Here is a 15567-nt window from a genome sequence, read left to right as displayed (position 1 = left end):
CTTCAGTTACATTGAGAAGGAGAAACAGCAGCCTGCCAGAAAGTATTTCTCTCCTGAAGTGCAGGCACAAGTCACATGACCAGGGGCAGCTGGGAAATTGACAAAATGTCTAGCCCCATGTCAGATTTCAAAATTGAATATAAAAAAATCTGTTTGCTCTTTTGAGAAATGGATTTCAGTGCAGAATTCTGCTGGAGCAGCACTATTAACTGATTCGTTTTGAAAAAAAAATGTTTTTCCCATGACAGTATCCCTTTAACCTGACTGTTTTGCCAACCTGACTGTCTCTTAGGGTCTGGGCACACGCTCAGATTTGGGGAGATTAGTCGCGACTTATCTCCCAGATCTGCCTCTCGCCTGCTAGAATCTAAATCGCCGGTGGGATGGCACTCTTGATTGCTTTGTTTTCCAAGTTGCCTCACGAGGAAACTTTGGGCGACTTCAGAAAACGAAGTGCTCTGAGTGCCATCCCGCTTGCGATTTAGATTCTAGCCGGCGAGAGCCAGTTCGGGGAGATTAGTCGCCCAGAAGAAGAGGAGATTTGTCGTCCGGCGACTAATCTCCCCGAATCTGAGCTTGTGCCCTGACCCTTTAGAGTTTCTAATGCTAACAGACTCCTGCATAAATATGGCAGCCCCCTTATAGTGGAACATGGGGGTAAGAAAGAAAGGTATATAAAAAGGTTATTTTCTGCTGTCGGTATCTCTTTAACTCATTTGTAAAGTACAGAACAGCACACGTGAACTATTCATTTAAAATGTTTTTGGTTTTTTTTCCCATCGGCATCTTTAGAAAAATTGTTCTCTCTTCTGCCTGAATATGTGGTTCCATACACGGTACATCTGCTTACACATGACCCAGATTATGTGAAAGTACAAGATATAGAGCAGCTAAAGGACATAAAAGAGTAAGAGTTTGTCATTCCCGTGTAATTCTTTGTATTTCCTTTAATGATCACATTGTGCCTACATGAGATTTTTTTTTTTTTTTACCGCTCTGGGCCTCACTCAGATGCCTTTTCATCAATCAATTTATAGTTTGTTGTATTTTAAGCAAAATTCAGAATTATCTTTAAATATAATAAAATGTAATTTTACATACAGATATGGGATCTATTATCCAGTATGCTTGGGACATTTTTTTGTCCAAATGGGACTTGTATACCTAATGTGGAATACATTTTAAAACCATTATAAACCTAAAAACAAAATAAGAAAAGAAAATATAATTCTGCAAAACCGTTTCTTTTAAATAATATTGCAAATATATAAATATAAAATAGTATCTGTCCCTTGCACTGCTGTTTCTGACTATTGAAACAAGGCGGCAGATGCCAGCTGATCAACAGATAAACAGTCAAAGCAATGCCTCATCTAAATTAAAAACGGGGAAAACACATTGACATTATTTTATTGGTTTTTTCTGTATAATAAATGCCATACATTTATTAATTATTATATGTTGATGTGGTGAAAAAAATATTTGCAAACAAGTTTTTGATAGATCCCCTTATATGCCTATGTGTTCTTTCATCACCCCAAGCATTGATACATATATAGGAATTCTCTTCTTTTCTCAACACGTGATATTTTAATAGGTGCCTGTGGTTCGTCCTGGAGATTCTCATGTCAAAGAATGAAAATAACAGCCATGCTTTTATTAGGAAAATGGTGGAATATATTAAGCAAACAAAAGATGCACAAAATCCCGACGACCAGAAGATGAATGAAGTAAGATTTATTCTACAGTTTTTCTTTTTCCTCCATTCCCCCCCCTCCTTTCAGTATATTTATATATAATGTATGGTGTGATGTTTTGCTTCTCTTAAGGAGAACTAAACTCTAAAAATGAATGAATTTACTGATCTTATTGCACCAGCCTAAAGTTTCAGCTTGTCAATAGCAGCAATGATCCAGGACCTCAAACTTGTCACAGGGGGTCACCATCTTGGAAAGTGTCTGTGACACTCACATGCTCAGTGGGCTCTGAGCAGCTGTTGAGAAGCTAAACTTAGGGGTCGTCACTAATTATCAAGCAGAAAATAAGGTTGGCCTGTAATATAAGCTGATGCTGCAGGTCTGATTATTAAATGCTGTTACTAGTTGCACTTGTTTTGTGTGCTGCCATGTAGTAATTATCTGTATTAATTACTAATCAGCCATATATTGCGACAGTTATATTCTCAATAAGTGACAGCAACACAGAGCATGTGCAGTGAATCAGCAGAAAAGAAGATGGGGAGCTACTGGGGCATCTTTGGAGACACAGATCTTTACTGCTAAAGGGCTGTGGTTGCCTTGGGCTGGTACAGAAGTCCAAAACATATTGTATAACTTTTCTAGCCTACTTCTTTAGTTCTCCTTTAAATAAACTTATAGTATGTTATAGAATGGCCAGTTCTTCAATTGGTCTTCATTTATTTATCCTTTTTGAATTATTTGCCTTTTTTCCAGCTTTGAAATGCGCTGTAAGGCTACAAATTGTATTGTTATTGCAACTTTTTATTACTCATCTTTCTAGTCAGACCCTCTCCTATTCATATTCCAGTCTCTGAACAAACTCAAGAAACATCATTGCATGCATATTTAATATTGGAACAAATTCTGTAATATTATTTTTCCATGTTTTCATTCAGTTTATTGTAGGTGGCTGCATGCCTAATATCAAGAGCTGGCACAATTAAAGATAAAGCTGTGTAGCAATCCCAACCACTCCAGCATTCCACCCCACCATTTATTCTGTAGCACTTATGGAGTGGTATGATTTTGAATTGTAGATCTGCCCCAGCTTTACAACAAACTGCACGTTCTTTATGACACAGAGTATTAAATGTACATTGAACTGCCGGACTGATAAAAGTTTATGTATTGTTTTGTAGAAAATGTACACAGTGTGTGATGTGGCAATGAATATAATTATTTCAAAGAGCACAACATACAGCTTAGAGTCCCCGAAGGATCCTGTGTTACCAGCGCGTTTCTTTACTCAGCCAGATAAGGTACATTCTCTTACCTACAAGGAATCTTGTCAATCTTGGTTTATATTTATATGTATATTGGCTTATATTTAAAGGGTAAGGAAAGCTACTGAAGCAGTTTATTGCCAATAGATTAGCCACAATAGTGCAAGCTATAACACTAAATTTATTCTGCAGAATGCTTTACCATACCTGAGTAAACCGCTCTAGAAACTCTGTTTGTTTAGGATACAGCTGCCATATTGGCTCTCCCTGCTCACTTATAGCTCTGGGTTCAGATTATAGCAATGAGGGGAGGGGGAGAGAGGAGCAAACTGAGCATGCTCAAGCCCTAGCCCTGGAGGTTTAAGCTGAAGGCAGGAAGTCTGATACAGAAGCCCATGTGTACACAATAGAAGGAAAGAAATGATGTGTGTGTGTTTGTTAGTTATTCTTTCCACATTAGGTGGGCATATCTGGGAAAGATCCACTCATTTGGTGACCTCGCCAAAAGGATCTTAGAGGCCCACTTATCAATGGTCGAATTCTTTTTTAAATTTGAATATACTATACAATTCGACTGGGGGTTATTTAAGATATAAATCGTATGTCTATTATTCGATCGAATGGTTTCAGAACGAAAATTCGAATCATATTGGATTTGTACAAATCGAGTTTTACTCCCCAAAAAAAAACAACTTGAAGGTCAGGAAGGCTATTATCATCTTCAAATGGTTCAACGGACCGCTGCCATTGAACTCGGCAGGTTTTAGGTGGCGAACATTAGAATTAGGACTGTTTCCATGGTCGAGGGGGGATACATCTCACATTCAAATTTACATTCGAATAGGGGGATTAAAATTCGAATGTGTGAATTTTGAAACCCGAAAATTTGAATCTACTATTCGACCCTTGATAAATCTGCCCCTTAGTGTCTGGCCATCTTAACTTTCTCTCTATTCACAGAAAATGTTTCCTATCTGTATTCTCCTGCCATAGACTGCTCTGCCACAGGTTATTTTCAGTCTTGTAGGGCAATGGCACATGGGTGATTTCAAGTGATTAGAAGCTCTGTGGGCAAAGGGCACTTATTAAAATACATGCTGCAAATTGGCATGTAACCCCCCAGAAATTCTCTCTTGCTTTATGGCAAGTATTTAATTTATGATCTCAGGATCAGAGCCACTGTCCCACACGTGATACCGGGGTAGGAGAGTGGGAGGAGTCTAGGCAGAGGCAATGTGACTGAATGCATTGAGCCTAAGCACTAAAAATATTAAAGGTTATGTAAAAATGAAATGATATAATAACATTAATCATTTTGCTTTGACAGAATATCGCTTTATTGGTTGTTATGTTATTGAGAACTGACCATAAACTTTTGGTTACATTTTTCCTCTTCTAGAATTTTAGCAACACAAAACATTATCTTCCCGCTGAATTAAAGTCCTTTTTTACCCCAGGAAAGGTAAGCTATTATAATGATTTTTATTGTCTATTTGCCTCAAACAAAACTATTTATAAAGGTTAGTGGCTGTACACATATACAGGTACAAGGGCAACCAGCAGGGCCATACTATACTATAGCCTCGGGTTTTCAAGCAAAACTGTGTTTAATACCTTTTTTATTACAGGTTTTGAGCTAGAACATTCCATTTACAGTCCTGCTTGGCTATCCAGTAACCCGTTGATTTCACACTGCACCTTACACTTATGTTCTGTACTCAAAAGGAGACTTTTTGATGGTTATAAATGGCTTGGACCCAGCATGCAGGGAGGCAGTTGCAGCTTAGGCAAGGCTAAGGGAACTGACCCACTTTGCAACAGCAGCATTTTGCTGCCTGTTTTTTACAGCTTGATGTCTAGCAAAATGGATACCCTCTCCATAGACTTGTAATGGCCTGGACATTACCAGCAGTAAACATTTCCTTCCTGTGGAAAGGGTTCAGCGCCCAGGGATTCAGGCAGGAGCGGGTATTGATTGATGGGGCCCACAATGTTCTTTTCTTGTATCCCGCCGACCCAGTCACAACCCTGTTCCGTTTCTAAGCTATCCAGAGCTCTTTATATTCTATCATGGAGTAGCAGTCCTCAGCTTTTTGATTATTACATAACACCTTTGTTGGCTAATTAATACAATAGTTACACCAAGCTTTCAGCTTGGAATCCGCTTCAATAAGCAATGGAACTGATCTGAAGGCTTTTATGTGATTATATTCCTAGTTAGCCAACAAAGGTATCACCTTTACACCAGTTTAACTCCTTTACAGGGCACTAGCAGATCATAATGATTTCAAGTATGTCTGTTTAGTTTCCCTCCTATACTGAATACCCCAGAGTGTAGTTAAAGCTGCTCTTTTAGGTCTACTTTAATTCAGAGTTCTCTTCAGCTATTTTCAGAAAAGTGAATATAACTTCCTGTTGACCATTGTTAAAAGAGAACTAACCCCAAAAAATGAATGTGGCTAAAAATGCCATACTTTTAACTGAACTTATTGCACCAGCCTAAAGTTTCAGCTTGTCAATAGCAGCAATGATCCAGGACTTCAAACTTGTCACAGGGGGTCACCATCTTGGAAAGTGTCTGTGACACTCACATGCTCAGTGGGCTCTGAGCAGCTGTTGAGAAGCTAATCTTAGGGGTCGTCACAAATTATCAAGATACAAGGCTGATTATTAAATTCTGATGCTAATTTCGCTGGGTTCTGTGTTGTCATGTAGTAATTATCTGTATTAATTACTAATCAGACTTATATTGTGACATTTCTATTCTATGTGTACTGTATATTGTGAGTGGGTCCCTAAGCTCAGTAAGTGACAGCAGCACAGAGCATGTGCAGTGAATCAGCAGAAAAGATGGGGAGCTACTGGGGCATCTTTAGAGACACAGATCTTTACTGCTAAAGGGCTGTGATTGCCTTGGGCTGGTACAGAAACACAAAACATAATGTACAACATTTCTAGCCACTTCTTTAGTTGATCTCCATTTCTCCTTTTTACTACTGCAATTCAGCATATAAATTAGGACTTGTTTCCAGATATTACGAGTATTGGAAACATTAGACATTGCTCATACAATTTCTTTTAATTCAATCTAAGTTGATGTTGCATATGCAGATTTTGTCTGTATTTGTGCAGGTCGTGTCTTATTGGTTTGCTTTTTTCCAGTTACGTCTGCCATGTTTAGACTCCTGACTAAGGAGTGAGTTTGTTTTAGAGCAAAATGGCTTCCATTTACTCAGGATCTGATAAGCAAATGAAACATTTTGCACTTTAGACCCTCGTTTATTTTACGCTTTGAAAAATATTTTATCCTCTAAAAGCATTATTGTTTGTGCAGTCCAAGCGGCTGTATTTGCTTTCGGTAAATTCCTCCTTTGTCTCAAGAAACCAAGGTATAAAATGGGTTTGATTTGCTGAAAAACAAGAATTTTAATATGCTCTTTATTTTTTTCTTCTTCCATGTTTGCATTCATTTATTAATAGAGTAGCAATTTCTGAATTTAGACACGCAAAGGGTTATCCCTTTCTTATGTGGAAGCTGGTGGAATGGAAGTTTAGGCAGAAGCTGCACCAAAAGAAGCACTACAGGTGTTTGACCTATTATACAGAATGCTCGGGACCTGGGGTTTTCCAAATAACTGATCTTTCCGTAATTTGGATCTGCTAGAAAATCATGTAAACATTAAATAAACCCAATAGGCTGGTTTTGCTTCCAATAAGGATAAATTATATCTTAGTTTGGATCAAGTACAAGCTACTGTTCTGTTATTACAGAGAAAAAAAGAAATCCTTTTTAAACATTTGGATTATTTGGATAAAATGGAGTCTATGGGAGACGGGCATTCCATAATTTGGAGCTTTCTGGATAACGGGTTTCCGGATAACTGGTCCCATACCTGTACTATCATTGTTGAAGTATATAGCGCCAGCAAGTTACATTCATTTATAACAAACAGGGTTTTTACAATTAATTTAGCAATCAAGAAGGAACAGAATACAAATGGGATCAGAGGGCCTTGCTCACAAGAGCTTACATTCTAAAGACCATGAGTTTGTTTCATCCAATGCAGTTGCCAATGAGGCAGGACATATCCACAATCAAAATTTCAAGCTCTTGCAATTGAAAATTTTATATTGACCTTTTTTCTTTCAGCCAAAATCTACAAATGTTCTTGGCGCAGTCAATAAGCCCTTGTCGAGCGCAGGAAAGCAAATGCAGTCCAAGTCATCTAGGATGGAGACTGTAAGCAATGCTAGCAGCGGTTCAAACCCCAGCTCTCCTGGGAGGATAAAGGGAAGGTATGATCAGATATGTTGTATTTTAATTTGCCATAACACTGAAATAGAAAGGAAACCATTGAAAGATGTGCTATTGGCAGTCAGACCACTGCTGAGAAATGCTTATATGGCTCTACAAATTCAAGTAGTTTGTTTCCTAAATTTCGCTATGGGAAGGGGTTAAGTGTTGTGTTGCCTCTCTCCAATATATCTTATAGGGGGGCTTCCTTTCCTTACAGATGAATTAGAGCTCAATCAAATAGCTGATTCCAGTACAAACAAAATCTAACAAAATAACTGCCTTTTGCACAAATCCTTCATGTAGAGAGACTTGATGTCTGCTGATTTTAATAGTGAGCTTGAATACATCTTCTAGGCAAAAGGAGCCCCCCTATAAGATACATTGGATCAAACTGTCAATTTGAATGAAGAGAAACCGATGCAGAGAGAGAGGGAATAGTGAATATAAACTTGATTATTTCAGAAACGGTACAGAATTTTTAATTGATTGTATTTAGAAAACTTCTAATTTCAGTGTGCTGAAGCTAATATTAAATTTTCATTTTCGGTATAGTTCCCCTTTAAGGCTTCTTTAAATCAGCCAAAACATTATGTTTAACTGGCAGAATGCTTCCATGAGTACTAGTTATTGACTGATTTATGTTATGCTTGTGCTAGACTTGACAGTACAGAATTGGATCAAATTGAATATGAGGATTACACAATGATATCTTCTCCTCTTTCTGGGAAAAAAAGTGATAAAAGGGATGATTCGGATCTCTTGAAGGTACGTCAGAGCTTTATTTTTTCTTAGGATCAGTCACACGAGCAGATTCGGGGAGATTAGTCGCCCTGCCCTCCGCTGGCTAAAATGAAAATCGACTGCGGCAATGTGCACGCATCACTTCGTTCTCCGAAGTTTCCTCGTGAGGCGACTTCAGAAAAGAAGCGCCACATGTGCATTGCCGCGGGTGATTTTCATTTTAGCCGGCGGAGGGCAGGGGGAAGGCAGTTCGGGGAGATTGTCGACCGAAGAAGAGGCAATTTGTCGCTGGGGGCAACTAATCTTCCTTAATCTGCTTGAGTGGACTGACCCTTAAAATGTATGGGATGTTAACGTTTGACAAAGTAGCATCAATTTCTACAGCAGTATTTGTATTTACCAAGAAAAAAAATGTATGTACTTTTTATAGCTGTATACTAACCAAAGCATTTACATTTTATACAAGAGATTTCCTTTCATGAAGTTGGCAATTAAATGGGTTGTTCACATCCCAATACCTTTTCCAGTTCAGTTGGTTTCAGAAAGTTCACCAAAACTTATGTGACTGTTTTTTTTAATATTTTTACTATAAAAGTTTATTTTTTCACCCTCTTATGTCAGACTGAAACACCGGGGACAGGAACATTAAAATTTTAGACTTCAATTTTGGAAAAATATATTCCTGTGTGTGTGTGTATTTTTATTTATATATATATATATATTTATATATATTTATATATATATATATATATATATATATATATATATATATATATATATATATTTTTTTATTTTTTATATATATATATTTTTATATATATATTTTTATATATATATATTATTTATATATATATATATATATATATATATATATATATTTATATATTTATATATAATTTTATTTTTATTTTTTTTAAATATATAATAGTCTGAGGTAGAAAAGCCAAGGCGAGGAAGAAAGCAACCTCTTATAGACCCAGATGACAGTTTCAGCATGGATGAATTATCGAAACCTGCCCAGGAACCAAAATCAAGGACTAGTCAGCGTGGAAGAAAGCGAGCTGCAGCAGCTTCTGAATCAGAGGAACAAGCGTGGCAGGAAAAAAGGCTAAAAGAAGACTTGTTGGAAAATGAAGATGAACAAAATAGCCCACCCAAAAAGGGAAGAAGAGGTAGACCACCTAAGTCAGCCAAAATGGCCATTTCAAAAGAGGAGCCTCCAGTCACAACTCCAAAAAGGGGAAGGAAAAATGTTGTACCGATAGAAAGTCCTCCAACAGATGAAGAGGATCATCTAGAAATAAGTGAAGAGCAAGACTCTGAAAACATTGATCAAAAGCGGAAAGGCAGGGGATCATCAAAGAAGACCCCACAAAAGTAAGTGCTGTGCTTTTATTTCTGACTCTCTAGAAACCAAACCTGTTGTTGTTGCGCTAAATTGAATCTGCTTTATTAGGTCCGATTCAACAGATTCTGCTCTTGACACCAGTCGGCCTACACCACAAAAGAGAAGAGGAAGGCCCCCCAAAACTCCCACAGTGCAGCAGAAGAAAAGGTACATTTTTCCAGTTATGTTTTATCTGATTTTAATTCTTGTGTTCTATATTCCTTTAAAAATTAGTCTTTTTTATTTTATACTTTCTCCCTTGTTTGCACTTGCAAGTGACTAATTCTATAACTGAGTTTATAATATTGTATGGACTTGATGTAACCGAATGCCATAACAAAAAGTTAGACACTAGGGGGCAGATTTATCAAGGGTCGAATTTAAAATTCTAATTTGAATTTTCTAGTTTTTTTTAATGACTAGGGAATTGTTCAGATTCATTTCGAGTTTTTTTTTTTAAAAAAAATTGGAATTTGATTTCTGAGAATTATCATACACTAGCCCTTTAAGAACTCAAATTAGACTATTCGCCACCTAAAACCTGCCGAAATGCTGTTTTAGTCAATGGGAGACGTCCTGGGACGAATTTTGAGTTGTTTGCAGCCTTCCTGTCATTCAAGTTTTTTTCGGAGAGTTTTTAAAACTGGAGTTCGATTTTTTTTTTTTTTTTTTAAATAAATTTCGATTAAATTTCAGGTTAATGGGAGTTTTTAAAAACATGAATTCAAAATTCAACCCTTGATAAATGGGGCCTCTAGATGTACATTTGTTTTTATTTATTTTTTTATTTTGAATGTTAAATATGCTTGGTTTTATTATTTTTTTTCATGCCTTTTCTTCTTCTTTTATTTATATATATATATATATATATATATATATATATATATATATATATATATATATATAACAAAGCAATGTGATAGCACTCCAAGGATTTATGACATAGACATCAGACAGGTCTTCCCTGATGAAAGTTCCACACTGGAACTGAAACGTCGGATACAATAAACCTTTTCGCTTGACTGATGTCTATGTCATAAATCCTTGGAGTGCTATCACATTGCTTTGTTATATTATTTTCTACGGATTAGCACCCAGGTTATTTCCCTGGCTTATGGTGTGCGCTCCCTGTGTGTATATATATATATATATATATATATATATATATATATATATATATATATATATATATATATATATATATATATATATATATATATATATATATATATATATATATATATATATATATATATATATATATATATATATATAATACACAAAAGCCATGAATATCCTGTAAATTATATCCTTATAAACGGTGAGTTCTGATGTCATCAGTTATAAACAGTGAGTTCTGATGTCATTTCTGTCACATGACTCACTTAAATTTGTGTATTATAATAAATAAAGTACCCCCAGTTGAAAAATATGAGGATATTAGAAGTTACCTCGGAGTTCCATGACCTGTATAAAAACACTTGGCCTTCGGCCTCGTGTTTTTATATGGTCATGAAACTCCTCGGTATCTTATAATATCCTTATATTTTACAAGAGGGGGTACTTTATTCACGATATAGAGATATAGAGATATATATATATATATTTTATTTTTTTTTTTTTTTTTTTTGTTCCTTGAAAACGCAAAAATAGAGTTAAAAAAAAAAAATAGAAATGCCCATTAGGGTTTGCACTCGTCCATTATTTCAATCTACCATTGCCCCTATGGCCAGACAACACCTGATTAGATCCATCCTATAATTGGCTAATTTTGGGAAAGATCTGCCTTTGGCAAAGTCACAGACCTATATATGTGTATGGACAGCTTAACTTGCCATCATTTCACTGTATTTCTCCTCCATTTCCTTGCTGTATGAAAAAAAACACATACAGCACTTTGTTTACTGTAGAATGTAGGATAAATTGCAACTTCACTCATTTTAAATATTTCTTTTTTCAAGCCATGTTGGTCGGCCAAGAAAGGTAGTAAGTAAAGAACCAGAATCTGAAGAAGAAATGGAAATATCCCAGAATAGTCCGGCTCTTAGTGAAAACATTTCGAATGAAGAGGAAACTGCAGACGAAGAAGTAGTGGCTCCTAGTACTGTAAGTATTCCCTGTTTTTTCATAGACACTTAAAGGAACAGTAATATCAAAAAAAAAAAAAGTGTTTTAAAGTAATGAAAATATAATGTAGTGTTGACCTGCACTGGTAAAACTGATGTATTTGCTTCAGAAACACTACTATAGTTCATATAAACAAGCTGCTGTGTAGCAATGGGGGAAATTGCAAAAAGGTTATATATCACAGGTTAAATAGTGGACAACAGATAACACCATTATGTTCTACAGAGCTTATCTGCTGTGTAACCTGAGCCTTTTCTCCTTTGAATGGCTGCCCCCATTGCTACACAGCAGCTTATATAAACTATAGTAGTGTTTCTGAAGCAAACACAGCAGTTTTAACCGTGCAGGGCAACACTGCCTTATATTTGTATTACTTAAACACACTTACATTTTTGATGTTACTGTTCCTTTAAGTCATATTAACTTGGTGTGCCAATTTGTTTATAATATATAATGTACATTTTATACTGGGTATATTCTTTGTGAGTACTGCACTTCTGTCTTTGAGCAACTTCCCAGAACAGCCGTGGCATCTCTTATAGGGAAGTCCGGTATCCAGAAACCTCCGAATGACAGGGAAGGCCGTCTCCCATAAGTTTATTTTAAGCAGATAATACTAATATTTAAACATGATTATCTTATACCTTGTAATAATAAAACTGTACTTTGTACTTGATGGCAACTAAGCTGCATGAACCTATATTAGCGGCCAAACAAACCCATTGGGTTTATGTTAAATTGTTTTTAGTAGGTATTATACATGGCAAAATTTTGTCCTGATGTTCCCAAAAACGGCTTTTTTTTCCCCTCTATGAATGGTATTTGTGAAATAAAGAGGTTTAAAATACTAATCAGGTGTATATTTTGCCACGGTTCTGCCTGTAAATGGTCAATTGCAATGAGTCTGCCCCTTATACAGTCCTGCACCAATCACTTATTGCTTTAGGTTGTGTGTGTGACTGACAGAGAGTCTTGCACCTATCCCCCATAGTGTAACATTAACACTGCAATGTTTAACCCTTGTTATTAACACAGTAAATATTGTATCTCAAAGTAAAGACTCCTGTGCTTATATCCTTTCAAGGGGTCGTTCACCTTTGAGATGACTTTTAGTATGATGTAGAGAGTGATATTCTGAGATAATTTGCAATTGTTTTTCATTTTTGAAGGTTATTGTTATTTAGCTTTTTATTCAGCAGCTCTTCAATTTGCATTTTAAGCAATCTGGTAACTCGGGTCCAAATTCCCCTAGCAACCATACATTGATTTGAATAAGAGACTGGAATATGAATAGGAGAGAGTCTGAATAGAAGGATCAGTAATAAAAAGTAACAATAACAATACATTTGTAGCCTTACAGAGTATTAATTTTTTTTTTTAAAGGGGACAGTGACTGGCATTTGTAAGCTGCAAAAAATCAGAAGAAGAAGACAAATAACTATAAAAAATAAATAATGAACATCAATTGAAAAGTTGCTTAGAATTGGCCGTTCTATAACATAATAAAAGTTACCTTAAAGGTGAATCACCCCTTTCAGTACTTGAAGAAAAAGTTTCTTTAACACATTTTCCTGATTTAACATTTTCCCGGATTTTGCATAATTTTTTCCTGGTCCTCTGAAAAATGTAAAACGGGGTACCAATACTGTACCAATATGGATTATATCGTTCAGACAAAATGTAATTTGTAGCCTTCGTGTAGTGCCAAAATGACCAATATAGCCACTTACTTATACGGTTAAAGGGGACCCGTCACCCCAGAAAATTATTCCAAATCCTATTTTATAATGTTAGTCAAGCAAAATAAACTTTAATTAAACTATATAAATTATTTGAATCTTGTTTCCTTCTGTCTGGAAACTCATAATTATAACAAGCAGGCAGGAGCCATTTTGTGGACACTTAAAGGAATTGTTCAGTGTAAAAATAAAAACTGGTTAAATAAATAGGCTGTGCAGAATAAAAAATGTTTCTAATATAGTTAGCCAAAAATGTAATGTATAAAGGCTGGAGTGATTTGATGTATAACATGTCAGTCTGAACACTACTTTTCAGCTCTCTTGGTTTACACTGACTGGTTGCCCTGGTTACCAGGCAGTAACCAATCAGAGACTTGAGGGGGGGCCACATGGGTCATATCTGTTGCTTTTGAATCTGAGCTGAATGCTGAGGATCAATTACAAACTCACTGAACAGAAATGTCCCATGTGGCCCCCCTTCAAGTTGCTGACTAGCTCAGAGTTTTAGAGCTGAAAAGCAGGAAGTTGGATTCTGGCTGTTTTATTAGACATCTGTTCACTCCAGCCTTTATATATTACATTTTTGGCTAACCAACTATATTAGAAACATTTTTTATTTTGCACAGCCTATCTATTTACACAGTTTTTATTTTCACACTGAACTGTTCCTTTAAGGCAAGCCTTGTATCATCTCAAAATCTTCTTTCTGAACCAGAATTGGGGACCCAATGTCCATCCCCATGCCCTGGCTGCACAATTAAATGGTGAAGAGAACGGGGGAATGTGGGGAGAGCAGTGACATTTAGGAAGTGCTGAATGGAAAGTGAAAGTAATTGCCTAAGGCATAGAGGAGGGGCCGGCAGTATTTGATTGACAGCTGAGATTTTTAAATGAGTTTACAACAGCTATGAATGCTTAATTAAATAAAAGAATTTGGATTTCATGTTTAATTTGAAAAGGACTTTTATTATACAGGTGGTTGACAGGTCCACTGTTAACTCATCATTCAATACCTTCATTAAACAAGAAAAGAACATTGCATTGTTGGTGCAGATACAGTATGTTGTAAATCTGTCTGTGCTTCTATGGTTCTGCTAATGTTTTGCTCTCCTTTTCTCCAGGGAAGGCGCAGAACTGCAAAAAAGCGATGAAGATGGACAAAGCAGAGAATGTGAAAGTGAAGTGAACTAGAAGGGCCACTGCTATAGGAGACGGCGTGAAGCTGCTCGTGCATAGGAGACGCCGACGAATGACAACGCGCTTAAACATTAAACACCATATCCCTTCATTTGCAGCCACAATCGTTTGTCATTAGCTGTGTGTACTTTTTCGTGATTTGTATTGTGTGCTGACATGTAGACATGAACGTGTAAATAGCCAATTTTTTTTAATGTTTCATAAAGTGCTTGTATAGCTTTTGTTTTGCAGCTTTAAACTGATTTTAACTGAACGGACATCAGATTTTTCCATACGACGGACACATGAAAGATTTCAACATGGAATTAAAGCAATATTTGCCGTTCCTCAACCCCCCCTTCTCCTCTCTTCGCATTTTACTGTGAAAAAAAAAGTTGCCATTGTTTTACTGCAAAGCTAAATGTTTTTGTTTTTTTATTACCTGTGTCTCTTTTTGTCTTCGGGCAACTCTTTTCACCTTGGCGCTCCCCTGACTTTGAGAACAGATTCTCCATGGGATAACTCAGTACACAGCAGAATTAATGTGCGTGAATCCAAATGTTGTCATTCTCCAACTCAGTATTGCTGCCAGGCTGACTGTATTATGGCACTGCATATTATAAGAAGAGGTTTTAAAATATTTTAATTTTTTTTTTTAATGTGTTGGCGGCTATTAAATAATGTATGAAAGACGCTACCGAACGGATGATCTTTTAGTTTTTGGTAACCAACAGTATCAATAAAATTCTGTATTGTTGTCCCTGCCCAATATCTCTTGATGCATTTAGTTTTTTATACAAATACAATAACCCCTGGCTCAGTCAATGTTAATTAGCCCCAGGGTCACATTGTGTCTGATGCACTGACGCTTTCCTCCATGTTGAAAAGCTCAACCTGCTCATGAGTATGAGAATTTATATCACTAGTTGAAAGCATATATGCAATGTACCCTTTGCAGTGCTTTGCTAAAATTAAAGATGTATGTCCTTTTTTTTTTAAAGGGATACTGTCATGGGAAAACATGTTTTTTTTTTTTTTTTTTTTTTTCAAAATGAATCCGTTAATAGTGCTGCTCCAGCAGAATTCTGCACTGAAATCCATTTCTCAAAAGAGCAAACAGATTTTTTTTTATATTCAA

At 36.2% G+C, this 15567-nt stretch overlaps 1 protein-coding gene across 2 annotated transcripts in view; it reads left to right on the top strand.

The window, feature by feature from the left end:
* The window catches only part of pds5b.S (PDS5 cohesin associated factor B S homeolog), a 68721-nt gene extending 53523 nt beyond the window's left edge, over positions 1–15198 (top strand). The window contains exons 25-34 of one of the 2 annotated variants that reach the window (XM_041583215.1): positions 793–907; positions 1598–1730; positions 2879–2998; positions 4362–4424; positions 7113–7258; positions 7916–8024; positions 8929–9377; positions 9457–9555; positions 11349–11493; positions 14375–15198. In XM_041583215.1, coding sequence (XP_041439149.1) covers positions 793–907; positions 1598–1730; positions 2879–2998; positions 4362–4424; positions 7113–7258; positions 7916–8024; positions 8929–9377; positions 9457–9555; positions 11349–11493; positions 14375–14404 — 1409 coding nt within the window. In that variant the 3' untranslated portion in view covers positions 14405–15198. 2 annotated transcript variants of the gene reach the window in all.
* The last annotated feature ends 369 nt before the right edge of the window (positions 15199–15567 follow it).

Source organism: Xenopus laevis, chromosome 2S, assembly GCF_017654675.1.
Source record: "Xenopus laevis strain J_2021 chromosome 2S, Xenopus_laevis_v10.1, whole genome shotgun sequence".
Classification (NCBI taxonomy): domain Eukaryota; kingdom Metazoa; phylum Chordata; class Amphibia; order Anura; family Pipidae; genus Xenopus; species Xenopus laevis.
The sequence above is the reverse complement of the archived record's forward strand: the minus strand, read 5'-3'. Positions and strand labels throughout refer to the sequence as shown.